The 22,794-nt window shown below is 40.8% G+C and overlaps 3 protein-coding genes across 6 annotated transcripts in view; 1 reads left to right on the top strand and 2 right to left on the bottom strand.

The window, feature by feature from the left end:
- Positions 1-319: 319 nt before the first annotated feature.
- Positions 320-6,988, bottom strand: ccnj (cyclin J). The gene is made up of 6 exons (XM_071481313.1): positions 4,691-6,988; positions 4,380-4,469; positions 3,476-3,686; positions 3,083-3,382; positions 1,636-1,795; positions 320-1,314 (listed from the first exon to the last, which is right to left on the bottom strand). The coding sequence occupies exons 2-6, from the start codon at positions 4,446-4,448 to the stop codon at positions 981-983; spliced, it is 1,074 nt and encodes a 357-aa protein (XP_071337414.1). The 5' UTR covers positions 4,449-4,469; positions 4,691-6,988; the 3' UTR covers positions 320-980.
- A 2,462-nt stretch (positions 6,989-9,450) lies between these two features.
- Positions 9,451-15,495, top strand: LOC139623242 (RE1-silencing transcription factor). Of its 2 annotated transcripts, none has more exons than XM_071481309.1 (3): positions 9,451-10,035; positions 10,935-13,178; positions 13,382-15,495. In XM_071481309.1, the coding sequence occupies exons 2-3, from the start codon at positions 10,949-10,951 to the stop codon at positions 14,041-14,043; spliced, it is 2,892 nt and encodes a 963-aa protein (XP_071337410.1). In that variant the 5' UTR covers positions 9,451-10,035; positions 10,935-10,948; the 3' UTR covers positions 14,044-15,495. The 2 variants fall into 2 exon arrangements, with proteins under 2 accessions (XP_071337410.1, XP_071337409.1); XM_071481308.1 differs by lacking the exon at positions 9,451-10,035 and adding an exon at positions 10,058-10,581.
- blnk (B cell linker) overlaps positions 14,594-22,794 on the bottom strand; it is a 24,324-nt gene continuing 16,123 nt past the window's right edge. The window contains exons 6-22 of one of the 3 annotated variants that reach the window (XM_071481312.1): positions 22,229-22,332; positions 21,995-22,067; positions 21,821-21,904; positions 19,949-19,974; positions 19,832-19,860; positions 19,666-19,722; positions 19,555-19,582; positions 19,389-19,440; positions 19,149-19,209; positions 19,016-19,043; positions 18,826-18,856; positions 18,258-18,333; positions 18,074-18,102; positions 17,866-17,921; positions 17,677-17,760; positions 17,412-17,567; positions 14,594-16,046 (exon numbers count right to left, since the gene is read on the bottom strand). In XM_071481312.1, the coding sequence (XP_071337413.1) occupies positions 15,930-16,046; positions 17,412-17,567; positions 17,677-17,760; positions 17,866-17,921; positions 18,074-18,102; positions 18,258-18,333; positions 18,826-18,856; positions 19,016-19,043; positions 19,149-19,209; positions 19,389-19,440; positions 19,555-19,582; positions 19,666-19,722; positions 19,832-19,860; positions 19,949-19,974; positions 21,821-21,904; positions 21,995-22,067; positions 22,229-22,332 (1,091 nt within the window). In that variant the 3' untranslated portion in view covers positions 14,594-15,929. The remainder of the gene's footprint in view (positions 16,047-17,411; positions 17,568-17,676; positions 17,761-17,865; positions 17,922-18,073; positions 18,103-18,257; positions 18,334-18,825; positions 18,857-19,015; positions 19,044-19,148; positions 19,210-19,388; positions 19,441-19,554; positions 19,583-19,665; positions 19,723-19,831; positions 19,861-19,948; positions 19,975-21,820; positions 21,905-21,994; positions 22,068-22,228; positions 22,333-22,794) is intronic. The other 2 variants (XM_071481311.1, XM_071481310.1) reach the window with 2 other exon arrangements.

Below are 22,794 nucleotides of genomic sequence, written 5' to 3'. Positions count from 1 at the left end.
CACATAGAACTTAGTAGAAAATGTACTTACTTAAAATACTTGAGTAAATCTACTCAGTTACTTTCCACCACTGGTCTCAGCTGCACTGGATGATTGAGACGCCTGAACTCAGACATTTGTTTTCTCCCACAGACACAAAAACAAGTTGATGCTTGATGTTGTCCTCAATCACTCATGTCTCAGGATTTTGACAGCGCAATTATAAAGATACTGTTTTAAACCAGAACCTATTTATGGCAATATCATGACATATCAAAGAAAGACTATAGAGAGAGAGAGAGAGAGAGAGAGAGAGAGAGAGAGAGACAATGATCTCACAGATATGTATTTTATTTAAAACTATCATCATAGAAGTGCACAGCACTGACTGAAATCCTCTGTGTACAGAAGAGCAACAATTACGCAAATAAATTGTGACATCTAGAGGAGTATATTCTTTCCAAGTTTTACAAATGACACTCATGAAAAAAAAACAAGGTACAGAACACTGACACAAACTGTGTTTTTTTTTTTTAAATCTCAACCACAAACCCATGTAAATCCCTTTTGTTACTGCCCTTTTAACTTAGCATAGTAGTAGTCATAAAGACTACAGGCACAAGGTAAATATGTTCAATACTTCTGAGGTACTTTGGCTTAATTAAATACAAGACTTTTGGTCTGTAGCTAAATTATACAGTAACACTAGTCGGTACAGTGGTGCAAACTCTGCCTCTAGTTAGCTCACAGCAACATTCACTCCTGATATCTCAAAAAAAAAAAAAAAAATCCTCACACAGGCTCGCCATAGAAAATTACAGCAGAGCATGCATATTGCACATTGCGAACACCTTATGGTTCAAAGTGCTGCACCAATCTCATCAAGTCTCTTCAAATTAAAAACACACTTTTTCCTTCAGTGTACTCTGTTCTGTTCAAGAGAAACAGATCGCCGCCTTTTTTCTTTTCCTTCCCACAAATGAAGAATTCCTGGAAATCCATCATCTGTCAAAGCACGGCGCAGCACAGGTGTAGTGCATGCTGACTTGGTAAGCCCTGTTGGTAATGTTGGACTTTGGATCCAGTGAGGCGGTGATGGGCTGGGTGCTGCCGTGCTGGGGGCCGTTCGCAGCTTGCAGGCTGGTGGTGGAGTGGCTGAGGTAGGACGCAGGCCTGTGGTTAGCCTGCTGCGGATACTGCACGCCGGGCCGGTGCAGGTACTGGGCCACAGTGGCTGTCTGGCCTGAACTGTGGTACACCATCTGCTGCTGCTGCTGTTGGCCAGGCTGCTGACACTTCTGCTTGTTGGCCTCTTTGACATCACTGTCATGTGCCCTGAGTAAGAAAAAGGGACAAAGAGTTTCACTGTTGATTAATGAAAACATTCTTTGGTATGAGATGATGCACTGATGTGCGTCTCTTGCTGAATGTGTAGCCTTAACTGTTTGGGGTAATGTCTGCTCCTACTGTGTGTGCGATCCTATTGTCACTGTACAATGTGTGTCAGCGTGTACTGGGAGATGTCAGCATCTATCTGCATCACTCTCACCAAGATACACTCCTGTCTCTAATTGTCCCTGTTGACTACAGTCATTTTTATCAACTGTCAAGTGTGTAGGGACTTCAGCGTTATCGGAGCCACACACAGATACGCACATGAGTAGCTTCTCAGCACACGGGACCAGGTTGTCCCAAGTGTAGCCCGTGAGGTTCTGCAGGCGGGGTGGCCACGTAGGGGACAGGTGGAGGATGAGGCGGGAGGCGGCCACACACGCAGCGGCCACCAGTGAGGGGGCAAAACACAAAAACACATGATCTGAGGGAAGAAAGAAAAAAAACACAGCAATCCATCACCACATGCGCTGAGAAACTGTACTCCTACGCAAAGGAAAAAATGCAGTCACTTCATATTTTGTCAAAATGGAGAAGAGGCCAGAATCTGACTTTCTGATGTTCGTTTTCATATTCATACTATTAATCCATAAAGTTCAATGAAAACATCATATAACATTTGCTGCAACCACAAAGCAGAGCTAAAAACCAAAAAAAAGGCAGTATAACTGCATTCTGGCTGTGAAGTTTGTGGGTTTGGGCTTTGTATTTCTGCCCAGACTCTAGTAACTTCACACTGGTTTAGTAATTTGTGGGTTGTTGAAGCAGCTGTTGTCCTCATTGACTCCTGGCCATAGAAAGACAGCCAGCTAAACAGCTACAACAAGAGTGCTACAGCAAATGAAAGCTAGCTAGATAGCGACATAGCCTCTGCTAGCCTTAGCTAGGGCAAAAACTAAAAGTCCTTACTTTTTCCCTGACTGTCGTGTGTAACTGAAAAAAATCAATTTTGATTAAATGACATCTTAATAATTCAGGGTGTTGTTGCACATAACTGCATAAATGCCACATAAGTCCAATCATGACAGGGCGTAAAAACCTAGCTAACGTACTCCTGAAGCTAACTAGCTTAGCGGTGTAGCAGTAACTGCCATGTCAGCTTTAGAAATTTGATTTCTTGTGGTCAAGATACCTTTAAATCACTTAAAATAAATCAATTTATATATTATTAAAAAGTATTAAATTTAAACCAATCTAAATATTAATAGTGGATAGACAGATGTGAAGGAAAGCAGTTGCATTTAATCCCTTCTGCAGCTCTACTGTAGATAATCAAACAATCTTGAATGTCTTGAACCATTTAGATAAAGTGAAAGAAAAGCTCAAAGATGATGGTAGATAGTACATTTCCTCTTGTATTCTGTGAGGATTATCCAAAGGCAATCATTTTTTTGTTGCATAAAATAATCAACCCAAAATCAGATTACAGTATTTATATCTGTTATTCAGTTTGCTGGACAACCTTAAAACTTAAAAACCTTTTTTTTCATTCTTTCAATTACCTTTGTAGTTACTGCCCTCTGCATTTGTGCAGTGGTGCACTGTTAGGATAACTCAGCAGTGTGATTTCATTACAGTCCTTTATGGCGGTATGGAGGGTGACAGTTAAACCGATGTCAAATCTGAATCATTTCTTTTGATTTAAACTGAACTTTTCCCCAATTCTCTGACCCAGCTGAACTGCTCCAAGAGAAATAGGCCTAAAACTTACCTTGCAAGGAAACTTCCAGGAAATAATCAGCATACTTGGCCATGTATAGTTTAGTCTTCTCAAGGCAGGTCATAGGCCAGCCATCATGGAGGTCTCCCTCATGGACGGCAATAGACAGGTAGTATTCTATGAAATGAGCAGCTGTGGGGAGGTACAGGTTCCACTGGAAGGTTTCCAGCAGGAGCAGCTCCATGTGTAATAAACCTTGCTTGGTCAAGACCAGATTCATGGAACTCATGCATCCCAGGCTGTTCAGGATCTCCAGCTTTGGAACCCGGTCTTCCCTGTCCTCAAATTTACCTGCAGAGAGGAAAATTTGCACGGTCACCAAGCATAACACCAATGCAGACACTGATTGGTTTGACACTGTGGTGTGAAGTCAGTGACACTTACTGGCCAACAGAAGACAGGACAGTGAGACCATGTGAAGCTGCTGCACTGTGACATCATAGCGGTCCATGAAGAGGTCCAGCAAGTAGACCGCCAGGTGTCTGGCTGCAGGACACAGCCTGAAGCGGTTGCTGACGATGGCTATGAGGTCCGCAAAGTATCGTCTCAAGTTCAGCTGAGGGGACTGGCCTTTGTAGGACGGCAACTTGAGCTCCTGTTAGAGAACATGTTGTGGATGAGATCTCAGCGCACAGTAACTTGATGGACATCAAATTCTATTTTAGTTATAATCTGTTATAATACTATGTATACACAAAATACCTGCGAAAATATATGCAATACAAACGCACACTTATACTAGATTGATAAATTGGTCTGAGCCGATATAAGATCATCACAGAGATACTGGTATCAGCATGTGTTAGCTGGTATGTAATAAGGCACAGCAGTACAGAAATACAAAAACGTGCTTGGCATAATTCAAAGACAATAATTCCATCAGACAGTTCCAGACCGCAAATACAACTTTACTTTTTAACTTTTTAACTGCAAATCTTTCTCTTGCCTTTGGGTTATATATTGCAGGGATAGTTCTTAAAAATAAATTTAAAAACAGAGGGGGACCTTTATCAAAAATGTTTAATTGACCTTAATGCATACACAGATATGCACTTAATACATAGAACTCAGATTTAACAGGGGGATGGAAAGACGATGAAATACAAATGAATAAATAAAATTGCAAGAAACAAAAACAATATTTTATGCATAAATTTGACAAGAGACACAAGACAACAAAAAACACAAAAACAAAACAAAAACAAACAAACAAACAACTCCAGAATAACTTTTTTCCATGTCTTCCATGTTTTGGTAGACATCACACTACTTATTGTGTCCCACTCACTTTGTACCGTAGCGCTTGGTAGATATCTGCAGCCAGCTGTCCTCTCCACCATTGGTCCTCCAGCTCCATTTAATACTGCTCTTTGGAAACCTGTGAGAGACAAAAACTAAATCAGCTAATAACTGGAGCAGCAGATGAGGATAGTAGCCTATCCGATACACAATGACACTTAAACTCAGTGTCATGCAACACCCACATAACTGTTCACGGTGCCGGATCAAGACTGGGCACCGTGATCGATCTCCTGTCGGTCACTGTGTTTCTCTAAACTAGGGAATAAAAAATGTTGAGGTTCACAAGAGGAGACTCACCCAACGAGCACATATAGAGAATTTTACGGGCAGTTTCACTGAAGTAAAGTTCAATTCAAACTAGCCGGACATGCTTGCACACACTCATTGTTTGTAGTCAGCCCAGCTCAGCACGAGTTCAGCAAACGCTGCAGTTGCCTTCAAGTGCCACCGGAAACACGCCTTCAAGCTCAGAGCGCACGTACGACCGGCGGAAATGAAGCTACGGGGAAAATCACAAAAACTGGTGTTAAAACAGATTTATTATTATTATTTGTATTTTATCAATACCAATTTTTCTGATAGAAGACTAAATTATGCATCACGTCTTATTATGTTTTTATCTTTTTTTTTAAAGCAGGCTAAAAACATCGTCATACAGCCTTGATTCACTGTTGAAATTGGAAAACAGACTAATAAATAGACTAATAAACGCTTTGGTAGAATGTAATTTTTAACAAGCAATCTAATATAAAGTCTGAATTTATACTGTCTGTCAGGCAACTGAAACGAGTGAGTATTTTCCGATTAGCAATTGAAAGCATCATTCCATTACTGGCACTCATAGTGCACACGGGACGCAGCCAATTACAAGTGAGTATAACAACTGTCAATATCCAATCGCTGCAGACTGCTGGCAGCCAGATGTAGCCAATATCCAGTAAGAGGGTATGGAAAGATTATGATTCATAAAGGTCCTGTATTCGACAGTAAGATGACTCTAACATGTAAACTGATTGATGATTCTAAATTTGTTGGAAACCTAAATAATAAGGAACTGATACTATTATTGAGAATCTGATTAGATTTCAGGTTCTTTCTCTACATCGTTTTCCAACAGCCAATGTGTTAAAAAAACAAACAAACAACTTTTTACTGGTAACCTTTTTTTCACTTTGTACACTGGAAAGTATTTACTGTAAGCTTGTATTTAAAAAATACAGCCTTAATTGGGATAACCCTACAATTAATCACTCTAAAACCATAAACAAAATCTTTCTATAAACTCTATAGCCATATCAGTTAGCCCACTTCTCTTCGGCCACTATAAAATATAGACTGGGACATCAAAGAATACGTTTTTGGACAACAGAAAATGGCATTCTGTAGCATGTGAGATATCTAAACACTGTTGCACATGTGCAGATTGTAAACATTTGAACTAATCCACTCTAAGAGGTCACCTTTTGTTAATTTGGTAATGCTGACATTAGCCAGGTCAAATTAACCTGGGACATTTTAAGCCATTTGAAGCAATTTCTAAATAAAATCTATATTCCATTTTATTCATAGTTAATGATATATGCCATTTAGCAACGCTAGAAGTAAGAAGAGAAAAGAAATAATCTCAGTTTTACGTGTTAGGCTTTAGAAAGTCTGCTTCTTTTGAACTGATATTGCCAGTTTTCAGTTTTATTATACAACCCTGTTTCCAAAAAGTTGGGACACTGTGTAAAATGTTAATAGAAACAGAATGTGATGATGTGCAAATCATGTGAACCCGTATTTGACTGAAAATAGAACAAAGACAACATATCAAATTTTGAAACTGTGAAATTTATATTGTTGTATGAAAAATATATGCTTAATTTGAATTCAAAACATGCCCCTGCCCCAACGTGTTGCTGGCTTTAAATTCAAATTGAGCATATATTTTTCATAAAACATTAAAATTTCAGCATTTCATCATTTGATATGTTGTCTTTGTTCTATTTTCATTCAGACCCAGCTGATGTTACAAGAAGTGTAATTAGTAAATTTATCAAATCAGTCTGGTTTCACCAGGTCTGTCTGACCCCCTCAGTTGATTAACAATTACATTTTTTTATGTTGTTATTGAAACGATTCTCATACTTGCTCCTCCCAAAAAAGAAGCCATGCATGTTTAATGTTGACAAAATGCTCAGAGTCATTTCAAATTCAAAATGGGTCAGTTTTCCCCAGCAGCACAGCACAATTCAATTTGACCCAAATAGGTTAAAGGCAACATCAATGTTACACAATGGCTTCACTGTCCTTCAAGAGAAAAGGACTTTCAGCTAATCCACTATATCCATGTTACCAGAACAACTGAATTTGATGATGACGCATAAAAAACGTTGTTTGTAAATGTCATTAAAGGCTCAGCAGATTATATGCATTACTTTTTAAAGACATACAGTATTCAGTAGTTACATGTGTTCAAGCAGTACAGTAGATTATGGTTGGAGCTATAGGGGAAAAATGAAGTCTCTTGAGATTATAAAATGTATTTAAAAACCTCCTGAAAGTAGAACAAGGGTGTAAGCCTTTCTGGGGCAATCTCACTGTAGTATAGACATTTATTGTCCGGAAAATTAACTATAAAGCATGTTCTTTGTAACATGTCTGTATGGAAAGAGGGGGAATGTACTGAAAAAGACATCATAGTTGTCCCATGTTGTGCTTAGATAATAAAAAACAGCAGTTCAGAGGTTGCAGTTGCATGCAGGGGGTGAGTCTTAAGAGGATTGGTAATACTATCTGAGCTGGTGGGTAGCCTTGTTGTTAATGGATTGGAACTGTCTCCCACAGGAAACAAAGGGTGTCCTGGGTGGAGAGAGATGGGAGCTGTCCCTTCTATGCTTTTCTTCCCCTTGGTGTCATGCAGTTCCTTGGTGGAGAGCAGCTGACAGCCATTGACCTGCTCAGGAGTGTGAACAACCCACTGCTGTTCTCTCTAAGAAGAGTCTGACAGAAGTATGAAGTAGAGGTTGTCAGCGATCTGCCACTCAGTGGTGTAACATTGAATCGGCGGGTGTGTAATGATTCCTGAGCGTTTGCAGGGGGAACTTTATCTTCTCAGGGGGGTGTTTGTGATGCTAAAGATCTTGGATGACTCATCTGGTTTCTAACTTTAAACCATTGATTTTCTGCTGCACATCAGAGGTTCCTTGGCAACTCAGATGTTCATCTTTACCTTATCTTTTTGTTGTTCTGTCCAAAGGTCAAAAGGTTATGTGTACAGGATATACAGTATATAGGCAGTATAGTAGAAAATGACAAGATGCTTTTTTTTTAACTACATGAAGTTAAATATTAAAATTACTTGCTACATGTTTTTAAAGCTGCTCAGTGAATACATTTTTACAAAAAAGAGGACTGGGGTGAATGAATCTACAGCCTACAATCCAGATGCAATAAAGTGTCTCACATATACTGAACTCAAGCCCAGTCAGCTACTTTTATGGCTGTTATTGAACTGTGGGGAGCAGCACTTCATTGTGTGTATTTGTGAACTGCTAGACAGACACAAAGGGCATCCTGCTTCTCTCTGTCATAGCAGAAGTATGCTACAGCTTCACTTCCCATGTGTTTTGTAAGATAAAGGGCTTTACATTATGTGCGTGTGTGCGTGTTCTGGGACTGGGCTCACTGGCCAATCACAACCAAGTTACCGCACTCACCCTCGCGTTGAGCTAACGTTAACTTGAACAAATCTACCCTCAGCACAGGGCAGTTGTTGACATGTTGGGAACAATGTTTTCCACACAGATTTACCTTGAAACCTGATTATGTAGCCTAACTGAGAGGTTGTTTTCTTCAGTTACGACAATGATTTCACACCCAGTCTGTCAGTCAGGGAAGATGTAATGGTCGGAGGAGTAGAGGACAACGCACCACAAGGGAGAGGGAGAGCAGCTTCAGCAGCAGCATCAATTGCTGAGCTTGAGGAAAGAGTGGAGGAAAGTTGTCAAGAGAGGGTGGCTGCAACCAAAGATACTCTATAATAAAGATGACACATTACAAGTAGCACCAATGCTATGAAATGGTATACACTTCCTGTCTCCTAAGTGGGTGTGGTCGCAATTACTTGTCCATGTCAAAACATGAAAACAATACAATACAAAACAATACAACACTAGATACATAACAAATTTGTGCATTGTTTTGCTGCTTGTGTTTATCTGCAAGCTTAATATCTGATCAACCAAGTACAAGGTCATATCAGTCTAATGAGTTGTATTTAAGCCCCTCTAAACATCTGTTAATCTGGTTGGAAAGCGACGTCGTCAGCTGTAGCAGTGAAACCAGACCAGAACCACCGAGAGTTATCTGTGTTGCCAGGTCTCACAAGAGTGAGTCTCTGAGACGGAGACAGGTCTCGAACAAAGTTAACTTCCTCCTGACTTGTCTGTCTGAAAAATGGATCCAATATTTATTTTGTTGACTATAAGGTGAAAGAATTTATCATAATCTGTGATCACGTTAACGACTCCCATTGGAGTGAATAGACTTAGACCTGCCGCTAGTCTCCTATAGCGGCAGGGCATGGGTGAAACCCAGGCATCACAGATACAGGAAACTAAGTGCACCAACTCCTGTCTCAACTGTCTGTACTGCGACACAGGTTTATAGCCCACTCACAGTCACAACATCGTCATCCTTTCATGATGGACTGAGGGCAGACTATAGTGACTCACAATCACCTCTTTAAGCATGGAGTGGTATAATGAGCTGGGGCTAGCTGATTAGCATGCTAACTTCTGTAGATATCGCTGCAAAACCTACATTGATGATCTTAGACATAACATTAAAATGTATTATTATCATTATTTCTTCACCTTCTATTGATAATCTTAGAAAGGGTTTGAACTCTTCAGACTAAAATACTCACATACTGGCCCTTTAATACAAAAAGTTTAATAGTAACAGTACGTCTATACTTAACTTTCTCAAAATTCATGCATTTTTGATCTTTTAATCATTCCACATTTACACAAGTTCATTTTAATTATGTGATGCCCTGGAGCCTCTAACCTTTTAGCCACCAAAGTCCTGGAATGCCTTGTTCATAGGCTGACATTTGTATTTTCACTCCAAATCTGCACTGCTGCAGTATATTCAATAGTTAAACACATTTGTATAGTTCACCTGGGTGTTGTGGTGGGGGCAAAGTGCTATATCTGGGGCAGATCACTGCAGGGGTCTTGCCTGGCAGCCTTACAAGGATGCATTGACTGTACTCGACAGTAACCGTATTTCAGTCCAGTTGTTTACCATCCTGCAGTCTTGACTGACCTTTAACAATTAATTTGTTGGAGAGCTACCGGCTGGTGAAGGCAGGCTTTATCGGAGGTTTATTAAAGATCGCCTGAAATGTAATTTTACAGCATTTTAGTGTTGTTTTACGGTATGCTGACTGAAGTTAATTATCTCCATAACGATACTAGTGCACGGAGAGCGGTGCTCGCATTGAAACACGTCGGTGTGGCTGTAGGCCCGAGACGGCGCGGCTCTGTCGGAGGCTCCAGCTAAAGGCTAAAGCAGCTCAGAGGCTGTAATCCCCGGATGAGACCATCATGGCTGCCACTCGCTGAGCTGTCAAGCTCTCCACAAAAGAAAAGGTAAAATCCGAGACAACTACACAAAGAACTACAGCTATATTACTTATCTGCACCACCCGGTGCGTTTAGCTGCAGTAATAACTCGATGCAAGCTTAAAAACGGGTCCGGTGTAACTTTGTTGCCACGCTTTTTATTCTTCAAGTTATTTCGTGTTTCTAAGCTCTTGTGCGTCACGTTAATTCAAATCACTCCAACGTTATTTCGGAAAAAACGTTACAGCGGTTGGTTCGGTTACTAAGTAACAACGTGTGTTTTACGCGAAGGGAGAAGGGGCTTTGACGGGTTCACTGTGTGGTACTTTTATCGGAACTTTTCAATTCCCAAGGCGTTTGTCGCTCGTTACAAAGGCAGTCTCATCACTTTGTTGTGGTCAAGTCAAATTACACAATGGCCACTCGATTTGCCGATTTACCTGCTGCGAAAAAGCCCTGCCGAACACAATTCTGGTATTTTTATAAGTGCATTTGTTAGTTTTTGGTGTTTTTTTTAGCCGCGCATTTAGTTGTGTTGGCAGAGTATGAAGTTTGTAACTACTGTGTGAGCAGGTGAGTTTAAGTGCAGTTTCCTGCACCTGGAGGCTGATAAGGATCCGAGTTCCTTGTTTTATACCTGATGTGAGTGTGATGAATTCATATCCATGCAGAGCCAGTTTGAACCATGGCCAGCAACAGGTGGACTTTCAGTAAAATAGTATGCAGAGCACGACCGTGAATGCAGCCTCTGTTTGTGGGTTCAGTGTGTAACAGCAGTCTAGCACACAGAACATGCTGGGTCTTTTCAAAGCATTTCATAACAAAAGTGAATGAAACAAGCACTCATTGAGTTGTTACATTCATCTTGAAGCTGCATTATTTCTAGTTGGTTATTTGTGTTGTTTTTTTCCCCCCTGCACTTTCAGAAAGCTGAAAACTCATGGATTCAATGGATACTTCTGCAGCTACCTCCACAGGAGATAAAAAACACCATCTCAACAAGAGAAGCAGAAACTGGCGCAAACGGCTCCACCTCAGGGAGACTGCCGTTCAGCCCCCAACTATGCAAAGTGAAGATAAGCGTGGACCAAAGAAGATAGCGGAAGAATGGGAGCAAAGCAAAGTGTGGCCTTCATCAAAGAAGACCCCCCAGGAAGCACAGCAGAGTCAGTCCAGGACAAATGACAGTGGAAATACACTTAGGTTCACGTGCTCTCAGTGCAGGGACAACTCGGAATATATTCCCAAAGACTTGGTGAGACACTTTGAGGAGAAGCACAGAGGGAGCCCACCAGTTTTTTCCTGTCACGTGTGTGCTTTTAACGCACATGAGTTCTCCTGTCTGCAGGTTCATCTGTTAAGCCACAAGGACACTTTTTCTAGTTGCAGCATTTGTAATGACAACGTTCAGCGCACCTGGCCTGAATTCAGTGCTCACCTGACTATGTGTCACTGCCAAAATGGCAAATATTCATGTGAAACGTGTCAGAGGTTCTCCACAGGTGACGTTAAAGTATTTTTAGAACACATGTATGTACATAATTTGGGCCTGGAAGGAGCTGATGATGATCTACCGCTGCTCACAAAGGACAAAAATCAGTTTGGGCCTAAAACAACCACTCAGACTTTACGCTGTCAGCACTGTGGCTATGAGGCGTCTCAGAAATGGTTGATTACTAAACACGTTAAAGCTGTCCATGTCTGCCAGAATGGCAATCAGAGGAAGAAGAAGAAGGAGCTTCATTCCATCGCAGTGAAACCAAATGACCCAATCCCAAAAATGAAGCCTAGATTAACAAGAAGTGCAGTTAGGGAAATGTGCTGGCTGACACAGGACTGCCTGTCTCTGCCAGGGAGAGAATTCCTGGATAAATACTGCCATCTGTCAGATCCACAAACAACACTAGAGGAGACACAACAGTTTTTGATGAAATCTGTTGCCGGGGAAACCGGTGACCAGAAATGGACCAAGGCTCTTAAGACTGTTCTGTCAAATGTCCCTCAAGATGTGAATCTCCACCCGAAGTCAGAGAATGTCATCATGTCGAACTCGTCGGATCTCACTGTCCTCACGGTCAAGAACAAGATAACTGTAGCTCAGCGCGGTGCTGCTTACGCCAAAAGGTTGAAAAGGGGGACGCCATCAGATAAAGAAACCGTTTTCCCTGAAGGTGCTGCTGAAGATGCTCGGTGTGTAGTTGACCAAAATGGGTGTCAGTCAAATCTGAATGACCATACGACTTGTCCGCAGGCTGAAATCAAACTACATAATGACGTCTTAGCGTCAGCCCAGAGTGGGGCATCCGAGTGCACTCAAATGCAGGAAAACAGAGAGAATCAGGTATTAAAGACTGACATGGAAATCGAGGAACATGGTAAAAAGCACCAGGAGCCTCTGCATGAAGATGTGATTAATATCTCCAGTGAGCTGAAGCTGACAAATGAGAGCGCAGAGCAGCCATCCGTTAACAAAGTCCCACCAAAAAATAAGAGGCAGAAAAGAAGACGGAAAAGAAAGACTGCTGCTAAAAAAGTGGATAAAAGATCGTCAGGACTGCCGTTAAAGATAGTGCTGAAGAAGAATCCTGTGAAGGAGAAGCAGTGGGTGTCACAAAGCTCTTTGTCTCCATCAGGAGGTGGTCCCATGGATGACTATCAAGGCCTGCCAAGCCCTCATAGAACAACAGAGAAGACAACACAGTTTGTTCAAAATGTGCCACCAACAGAGAAATGGACCAAAGCCTCCAAGACTGATCTGCATGATCCTCCAGACGGCATCGCTGCAGGTCTGCAGTCGAAACCAGGCAAAGAAGAACTCATCCTGAGTTGCGCTGCAAAGCCAATGGGGTCTAAGAATATGGCCGAAAATGAGCCTTGCACGCTCAAAGGCTCGCCGTCGACCCATCAAGAAATGCGAGATGATGCCGAGAAGTCGCAGCAGTTCTCAGAAACGGAGGTTGACCAGAGAAGTTCAGCTGCTAAGACAGGACAGTCAAGTTCAACAGCTGTAGGAGGGGCTGGAGTGGAGAACGTAGCCCTGCAAACATCAGGCAGCGGTATCGGCCGCCATGTGTCGGACAATAAGAAGAGTTCAGCAGCTGACGGAGCGACTCCTCACAGCAGTTACACAGAGTCTTCCTCTGTTTCCCAACCCGTTATTACGCCACAGGGTAAGACTGCAAATTATAGTTGCAACATAGACATTATAGTTAAAGATTTAACAAGCAATGGTATTTTCTTGACATGCATTTTAGTATTTTTGTTTAAATTTTACATTTTAAGAGTTCTAGAGAACCTTTTTTTTTTTTTTTGTTTTGTTTTTTTAAAAAAAAAAAAGCATTTTCAAATTAGCGTTGTCGCCTTTATCTTACAGGTGAGGTAAACCTGGAGGATTTGAGCCATGCCTTTTGTTTGGAGCAGAGAGAGACAGAAGTGCCTGCACACTCCTGCCCAGATCTCCTGAGCAGCACCCATTTGCCTGTGGGGAAAGCCATCCAACAGGAGCCCTCACCAGCCTCTGGGCATCGGTGGCAACCGGTCCCAAAAAACCAGGAGAGGACCCTGAAGTTAGTAGCCATAAATCCATCTCAGTTGGTAAAGCGTCCAGCGGGAGACCAGCCTGTCGTGGTGCTAAATCATCCAGATGCTGACGTCCCTGAGGTGGCCAGGATCATGGAGGTGGTCAACAGGTACAGAGGAGAGGTGCAGAAGGTCATGCTGTCCCGCAGGACTCTGAAGGCTCTCTCAGCCATGAACGGTGAGGTCCCTGAGACCAATGACCCAACAGATGCCCCACCTGACCCTGTGGGGTCTGGTAATAACTCAGTACAGGAGAGGTTTATTTTAAAGATGAAATTTCGCAGGTTGAGCAGGAAAAAGTATGAAGTAGTGGGCGCAGTCTCCCCCAGCAGGGATGCTGCGACAAAGTTTCGCTGCTGGTTTTGCGGCAGGGTCTTTGCGAGTCAGGAAACGTGGATGGTCCATCGGCAGCGACACCTGATGGAGTGGAAGAGGCCAAACTGTGAAAACTCTTGAATGTCGCACACACTGGATGAAAAAAAAAAAAACAAAAAACAAAAACTAGTCTGGAAAAAGACGACGTTGCAATACAACAAAACAACAATGGAAACAGTGAGATCCAGTCTCCTCAGTTGTTTAAGGTCTTAATGAAGAGTGGTTGGAGAATCAAATCATTGTCACGCTTCCTGGAGGGTTCAAGTTCTCAGGGTAATTTAAACATTTACCTTTGTCTCTCTCCCAGTCTGAGTAGCTTGATACAAACTTTCTACAGTCACAATGACATGGTGTTGACAATTTAGTTCTTTGTATTTTTTTGTATTTTTGTCTACGCAATAGCTTTATTTAAGGTGATTTAAGTACACTGTCGTATGGAGTCTTGTATAGAACACTGTCATGTATATTTGCCATACCATCTTATGGATCAGTTTATGTACGGGTAGGCTATACAGTGTGGTAGCTATAATATTTATGTTTTTGGAATGGGACGCAGAGACCCACAGGTTACTCAGATATACCAAAACTGTGTTTAAGAAAAAGAAGAGAAAAAAAAAACAACAAAAAAAAAAAAGGATAATAAGCTGTTTTATTCAACATTTATTTATGACTTTAGGTTTAGTCTTTATACACTTTTCTTTATGCTTTTTTTGGGCCTTTGGATGAATCAGTGGATTTGTACAGGTTTTTTTTTTTATAAACCCCAAATTATATTCAAATCTGTAAGAGGTATATTTTCATGCATTCATTCAGTGGGAGCAGATATCCCTAAAGACATGATTCATTTAAAAAAGTAAACCATTGTTTTGTGATGTGGCTCAAACACTTGGATTTTTAAAGATTAAGAGGCCTGGCCTTTTTTTTTTTTTTTTCTTCCTCTCAACGAGTTTTTCTCGTTTGACTTGAAATGATAATCTTATCTTTTAATTGCACTATGAAAGGAGGATTTATATTTCCTGTTACCTCACCTTATCAGGCCTAAGCCTTTGACAATCTCAACCAGCGTCCTACTGTGGCTAAACATTTCCTTATGCAGCCATGATCCCTCAGTATTCACAGCAAAGGGAACTGTGGCTCCTCTTTGTGTGTGTTTGTCAGTCAAGGAAATTTGGACAGATGTACCTAAATCGTGCATATATCCCCAGCTCTGGAGAGTCAGTATCTCGCTGTGTGTGTGTGTGTGTGTGTGTGTGTGTGTATATATGTGTGTGTGTGTGTGTATATGTGTGTGTATATATGTGTGTGTGTGTGTGTATATGTGTGTGTATATATATATATATATATATATATATATATATACTTTTTCAATTTAGATAAAAGATTTATAATTGTATATAGTCCAGCTAGAGGTACTGTAAAATATTCCCAGAGAATTTTCACCAAGTGCCTACGAGTTTTTGTTATGCAACGGATGTGCATGAGTATGATAGCATTACTTGTTGAACAGAGAATAAATGAAGCTGTTGTCATTTCCTGGTTGTATTTTTTTGTGATGGCTGAAGATGTGAGTTGAGTGATGCAACATAAGAAAAGAGTTTAATTAAAACAAAATATACAACCTTGCATTTTAAAAGTACTGCTGTCACAACTGAATCATTTGTCTTCCTGCTTCTCTCTGCTGCAGAAACACTGTCTCATTCCTTGCATTCACTTTAATACACTTTTTTACTGACAGAGCATTAAAAAAAAAAATCTTAATAAAACATGAGTTAAAAAGTCTTCTGAGTCAGTGCTACTTGAGCTCTGCATGGCCAGCAGTGCAGGCAAGTCCAGCGTGCAGTCCTTTGAACACAGCACCTCGATTAATTAAGAAAGAAGCATCGCATGATCAGTGCTGTGAACAGTCTGACAGGAAACCCAGCAGGTTGGGATGCACACCCCGATCACTCGGCCGTTCGCCGGCTCGTCTAAGGCTTCATGGGGTGGCACAGCTTGGTGGCGTCCTTGGTGTTACTCTGGGTGTCGATCAGCATCAGAGGATTCCTCACGTGGTTCTCAATGATGTGGGAGACGCTGCTGAAATACTGAAAGAAAAAGGAGGATGAAGAAAGATGTTTAAATTCCACTGAAATTATCACATGGAGTTTATCAGATGAAATTTTACATTTTCCAAATGTTGCCCAATGCTTTTTAAAATGATTTTAAAAGCTGATTTATGAGATGATCTGTGCTACAATTGAGGTGATTGACAGTTATATTGTCTGCGTTTGACTCCACCTTTTCCCATTTCTAGGTGAAGTATAATGTTCAAGTACAGTGCAGTAAGCCACTCTTTTTTTTTTTTTTAGCTAACCTGAGTATTATGAATTGATTTGATTCATAAGACTATTTTAATTCAAACACTGAATCATTTTCCCACAGGTCTCAGCCTTCCTACATTCAGCACCCAAATGAGTTCAGTGTTGGTTTGGCAGAAAACCTGCAACATTGTCCACTGCCAGGAACACAGGGGAAACATGCACAAAGAAATCAAGAATTCAAATGTTGACCAGAATGTGCTCCTCACAATACCAACTACTACAGCCTTTCTATAAGAATTTGATGTGGGTCTTTTTTTAATATGTCACAGTAAGAAAAGGATCAACATTAAAATCAGTGATGGCTCCATTTAACTGCTTCAGTTTTAGAGCATCACCATCTGTGTCTGACATCACGCCCTAGTTATGACACAGTGCGCCACATTTACTGTTCTCAATTTAATTTGAGTGTGCAAATTCTGAGTGTAATATTCATGCTTATTAGAGCACCCTCATGATTTCCTGCTAACAACCCCACAATGTGATGGGTCACGTTTTATAGGCGTGATAACAACTATTGTGGATGGATGCTGAGAGCTGTAAAGTCCCACAGTAGTTGTCATGGCGGCTGAGTGGGACATGAAAAGACTGAGTTACGCCTGTGCTTTTCCTGCTATAAGAAGTCAAAATGTCTACTGTGAAAAATCCTGTTGTGCAGTATGAAGCAGGTGAGGATCTGACCTTTCAGAATAAAACATGCAGTAAAACCTACCTGACCTTGCCTGAAGGAGGTGAGGACATTGGAACATGTACATTCATATGAATTTTAAGTGTCCTGTGGTTGAGCTGTTATTTCAAGGCCTTTTCATCCTGAATATAATTCAGTTCTAAACATTATTTTCCAGACAAGTTGAGCTTTAATGGACTTGAAAACCAAAAGCTGCAGCCAAACTTTACTCCCACCTTTTGTATAAACTTTCTCACCCAGGACACACTGCCCAGACAGACGTAAACATGGCTCTTTCTACAGTTTGTATGTACTTAAAGCATATTGGGCAAAGCATTGATTAAAGCCTGCAAACTCCAGGGTGTAGGCCACAGCGACCGCTAGACACAGTCAAAATGAGAGAAAGGAAACGTTCTCCACTCTACCTCCTCCCCTCTCTTCTCTCTTCCCAGTGCGTACTGCTGAGTGCTTGTTATGAAGCGGATTGGTATGTTGTACACTCTGCCCTTGTAAAACACCACTAAAGTGTAGGGCTGCAGTGCGTCTTGACCGGAGCTCTGCCTCACCATAAACGCCCCGTCCTGGAACACAAAGCACAAAGCGCTCACAGTCGAACCCAGCAGGGGATGATGGGAAATAATCCACGTACTGCTCAGATGGATGAACAACAGCAAGTAAAATGATTCTCACTTTATTTGAGCGAAGCAGAACGTCGTCAGCAGTCTTGCGGTCACATGAGCTGGCATACCAGGGTTTATTATAGACATCTGCATCCTGAGAAGAATTCAGAGGGAAACAGAAGATTTTTTAACATATGAATATAGTTTGATGAGTCATTCGGTTCATTTGGTTTTACAACGCCATGTTTATGTGGATCACCTTATCTTCATCTAGTGGCCCATTATCAGCAGAAACACTTCGTCTGTCAGTTGGTTCTGGGACATCAGAGACACAAACACAGTTTGTTATGATGAAGCTTTTAGAGCACATAAAGTTATAAATATGCAAACACTCTATGTCCAAATTTGTGTCACTTTATGCTAACTTCTGTGCACATGATCACACAGACACAAGGAGCTGTACTTACTGAGGTAGGTAAACTGTGGAAGAGGAATCCTGCAATACAAACCACGAACAGAGCACTTACTGCTGTGCGGTAAATACACAGCACACAGCTGTGATTAAAGGCAATTTTTCTAATTCAGGTAGCATTAAAAGTCTACAATGCACACTGTCACATATAGTGTAAAGCTGCATGTTGCAGTTCTTACTGTGGTCGTTTCAAGTCCAGTGTAAAAGCCTTTGGAGGAACTCTGTGGTCAGTTTGCATCACAGGCAGCGTTTGGCCTATGGAAATCCAGACATACACTGATTCATCTGCAGTTTGTTCACTATTTAGTAAAACAAGACAAATCCTACAAATGAAATCTGTTGTAGTTTCCAATCTTTTAGGCTTATACTCCACATCTTCAACTGTCTGCTATAGCTGTTAATCTTCACCCACTTTTTACAGGAATATATTCAATGTGGACAATCTGTCAGGTGACTTCTACTTCAACCGATCTCATCAGTGCACATCAATAGACACTCGTAGTAAGTGCAGCATATGTATGTGCAGGTATGTATCTAATTAGATCATCATCAAGTCTGCAACTGGACCACATTATTGCCTTCAAATGGAGGATTAATTTACAGAAAATCCACAGAGTAAATGAAAAGCATGCTGGCAAGATTTAAATGTGGGTTTCAGGGAAAGACATCACTCACAGGAATAGATGGCTCTAACTGGCTGATTGTCCAGTGTTTCATAAAATAATGCAAATGAATGTTAACACTTACTTTCAAATTCCCTTGGCTTTAAATCTGGCTTCTGCAACAAACGTCATATTTAATGTTTTTTTTTAGTGTCATTCAACATCAGTTCATCATGTGAAAAACTTCCAAAGTAAAATACAGTAAAACGAGGATGATGTTCTGTGTTATTTGCTGCAAGTACTTTGGCTTTTGGCATTAAAAAAAATATCCCTACCGGTCTTACAGGGGGTTTTGGTGACCTCCTGAGAGAAAAAAAGAGATGATCAGAAAATCAGTTATCTTAAAATTCAAATAAGTTACTCTGTATTTATATGTAATTAGGAAAATGTTAGATAAGTGAGACTTACTCTCTGGGCAAAGGTTTGGGTAGACGTGGGGGAGGACCCTGTGCAGGTTTATTTTGGGAATCTAGAGAAGCACATAATCCAGATATAATGTAGGGGGTCCACCAGATATTCTGACTGTGGAGGAATCTATTGTTCTCATGCCACTGACTTGCCACTAGATGGCACACCATGCTAGTTTGATTCATGGCAGAGGTCTGAACACAAATCAAGGAGAAAACAGTAGGTTGATTTAATACTCACTATCATCTGGATCACAGACTTCATATTCATCTTCATCTGTGGGCTCCTGGAGCTGCAAAGTCACAAAACCAAGAAGTTAGTGTCCTCCTGAATATCTGAATATGCTGAATATGCAGAAGCAAAACACCTCTTTTGAATAAAACCATGCACATTTGTCCTCACTTACAGGAAGGGGAGATCTCCTCATATTCACTCTGAAAGCAGCAACAACTCAGTATTAGTGTAATGAAAACAACAGAAGCAAAGCTGTGGCATCCACATGAGCTGTCAGTCGTACCTGGGGCTGGGTTTCGGTGGTAAAGAGTTTGACTGTGTTGTGGGGACTGGACACAGTCTGCAAGATAGATGCAAGGAAACGATTAGTGGGAATTATTTCTAAAACACTGTAATCTTATGGCCTACTATAAGTCCATACAACTGAATGAATGAAGTGTAAAACTGACCTGCTTGCAGGAGGAGTTGATGAGCTCTCCTGTAAAGATGCCATAAAATGTAATCAACTTTTAATTCCACATGTAAAAGCACCTCAGAAATGCTTGTAAATTTTTGTAACAGCTTACCTCTTTGTCAGGAACTTCATAAAAATCTGAAAAAATAACCAGAGCCAAAATTAGGCAGGCAGCAGAAGCACAATAGTCACCATTTACTGCTGCGTTTTTGTCATTACTATGTCTTCAACATACAACAGTGCCTGGCTGTCAGCTTGTTTTTTGTGTTTGGTGTAACTGCTTTTGACTATATCTCATGGTACCGTACTTCTAAAGGACAGAAAAGGGGAGTTTACACAGTATAAGCTATTACACAGATATATACTCCAGTAAGGCTCCACACAATGAAACTGGTGGAGGAGGATTTGTGTTGGAGGCGCAGGATGGAATATATTGTGTATGGGAATGTTTATGGTCAATGGAATGGAGGTGCAGGGTCATTGGTTTGTCCAGTCCTGTGTGATGTTTATTGGAGGACTGATCTAAAGTAAAAAACACTGCAGCCTATATCAAAATGTGCATTCTCAGTTATTATGGTGGGTAGTATTACAGCCTCTAGAAATATTTAGAGCTAAAAAAAAGAAAAGAAAAAAAGCTAAAATTCCAAATCGAAGGGCAGATTAAAAGGTAATTCGGATGATGGTTCTTCCTTCCAGGACCTTTTTTAGACCTATAAAGATCGATGGAGTGGATATCTATGACCGTGATATGCTTTCATTTTACACTCCTATATTTGTTACTTTTTTAAATGTATTTAGCTTTTATTTTATACATCATGTCTTTTAACTACATAAAATTTGAACCCTGAAGACTTTTGTGATTCCATGACTTTTCCTCTCGTGTCACCATGAGGTCAGCATTTTTGGTTTTGAGTCAACAACAGATGGATTGCTGTGAAACATCATTGTTTCCCTCAGGATGAACTGTAATAACCTTGGTAATCAGTTAGCTTCTCATCTGGCCCCATCGTCAGGTCAAAGGTTAATCCCATACTTTGGTTCATAACCAAAACCCCTGCAAAACTGATGAAACTGCCATCAGCCTCAGCTGTGCTTTAGCACTACTACTTTAGTGCTAATTACCGAAGGTTAGTATGCAAAATGCTAAACTGGGTATACAGAAAACCTGCTAGCATGCTAACATTCACATTTAGCTGAGCATTTTAGCTCAAAGCGCAGAGTGATTACAGCGCCGCTTTAAATTTGGCTGTAGATTGTTTAATTGTTTTATTTATCACCACTAAACACTTATTTCAAAAATGTCAACTTTTGAATGTGAATGTGTGGCTCTCAGTGGCTGAGGCACGAAAGGGCCTATTGTGTCTTCTGTGATCTGTTTTCTTCACAACCTACTTCCAGTCCATCATCCTCTGCCGTCCAACAGCTCCTTATAAAAAATGTTCCACGTTCCATGTTTTTTTTTACATTTAACTTTATCTAATTAAATATTTTTTAGGTTTTATGGACAGGGTACTTGATGCTGATGCTACACTGTGTTCATTGGCTGTACATCACTGTGTTTATGTCCTTCTTGTTAAAAGTGGAAAATAAAAATATTCGATTCAAAAATAAAACAAAAAAACAAACAAACAAACAAAAACTTTTCACAAACTCTTCAGGAAACAGCCTCATTTTAAAGCTACTGATAATAAACTCTTCCAAGTCAAATTCATGTTATCTTTCAACCTCTCTGACATCACCTTAGTCGGAGATACAAATTAGCAACTAATTAACTGTAATCATACAAGGAGTGGGTTCACCCCATTACATCAAGCACAGTTTCTTTCTGTGTCACAAATACAGTATTCACTTGAATGGGAAAGCAGTTCGGACTCCACCGTACATTCAACCCATGGTTAGACTGCAGGATAGCTGTGGCGAGTGCAGGTGAGTTGGGTTAGTAACGTGTGAACTCACGTGAAACTCTGTTTGTTGTTGTACCTACCAGGACTGGGTGGACGATCTGGTAAAGGTGTAGGCAACATGGGCCGGTCCCTCCCTGCTCTTCTCCCAGCATGCATCACAGGATCTGAGGAGAGGCATGGAGAGTATTATTTATTTATTTCGTATTTTTTATTTCCCAGTTCTTTTTTCCTCTATATTTTGATGTGTATCTTACTTGCAGGTGGATTCTCTGCAGGTTCTATGTAGTTGTCGTCATCGTTGCTGGCGTCTGGACTCACATAGTCTTCCTGCAAAACAAAAAAACAACATGTTGTGAAAGAAAAGAGCTATGTCAGAAGTCAACATTCAATGGAAGCTATTAACCAATACACAAGTAAGATGAAGCATTAGCAACATCCAGGCCTGTGGTACAGTATTTATGTAATCTGGAGTTTAAATACTCCTTTACATCATCGGTCCCCATGTGGGTGGGCTCAGGGGGCAGTTGTTTGGAGGCTCTGCCTGGGTGGAGGGGCTTCCTGGGTGGCCGATTGGGCCGGTTACGGCAGCTGTCTGGAAAGGAGAAGCAGAAGCAGAAGCAGAAGCAGAAACAGAAACAGGACATCAGCATTTGCATGAAGGACTACTTATAATCCCTCTGTGTATTGTGGCTGTGGATGAACAGTGTGTATATTGAGGAGGCTCAATGAACCAATTCCACTTCAGCAGGTAGGGAGTGATGACAGTGAAGGAGAAATTATGAAACATATCAGAACTCAACACTCACCCAACACATGCAAATTTTAGATTACATCTCTAGAAGAAGTAAAAAATTCAACATATTCAGATGTGTCAGCCATATGTCAGCCAATCAGAAGAGAGGCTCTGAGCCTCTCTTCTGATTGGCTGACTAAACTAAAACACCAGAAAAGAGTAAAATATGGGAGCTTTGAACTGTGTGCAGTTTATCAGACACAAAACACTGTGTCACGTAAACTTCTATCTAAAACCCTGTATATGCATTTCAAATAAAGT

This window comes from Trachinotus anak, unplaced genomic scaffold (assembly GCF_046630095.1).
Source record: "Trachinotus anak isolate AG129_WGS33_773 ecotype Australia unplaced genomic scaffold, CSIRO_AGI_Tana_v1 ptg000007l, whole genome shotgun sequence".
Lineage (NCBI taxonomy): Eukaryota > Metazoa > Chordata > Actinopteri > Carangiformes > Carangidae > Trachinotus > Trachinotus anak.
Note: the sequence above shows the minus strand (reverse complement) of the source record. Positions and strands in the feature narration are given on the sequence as shown.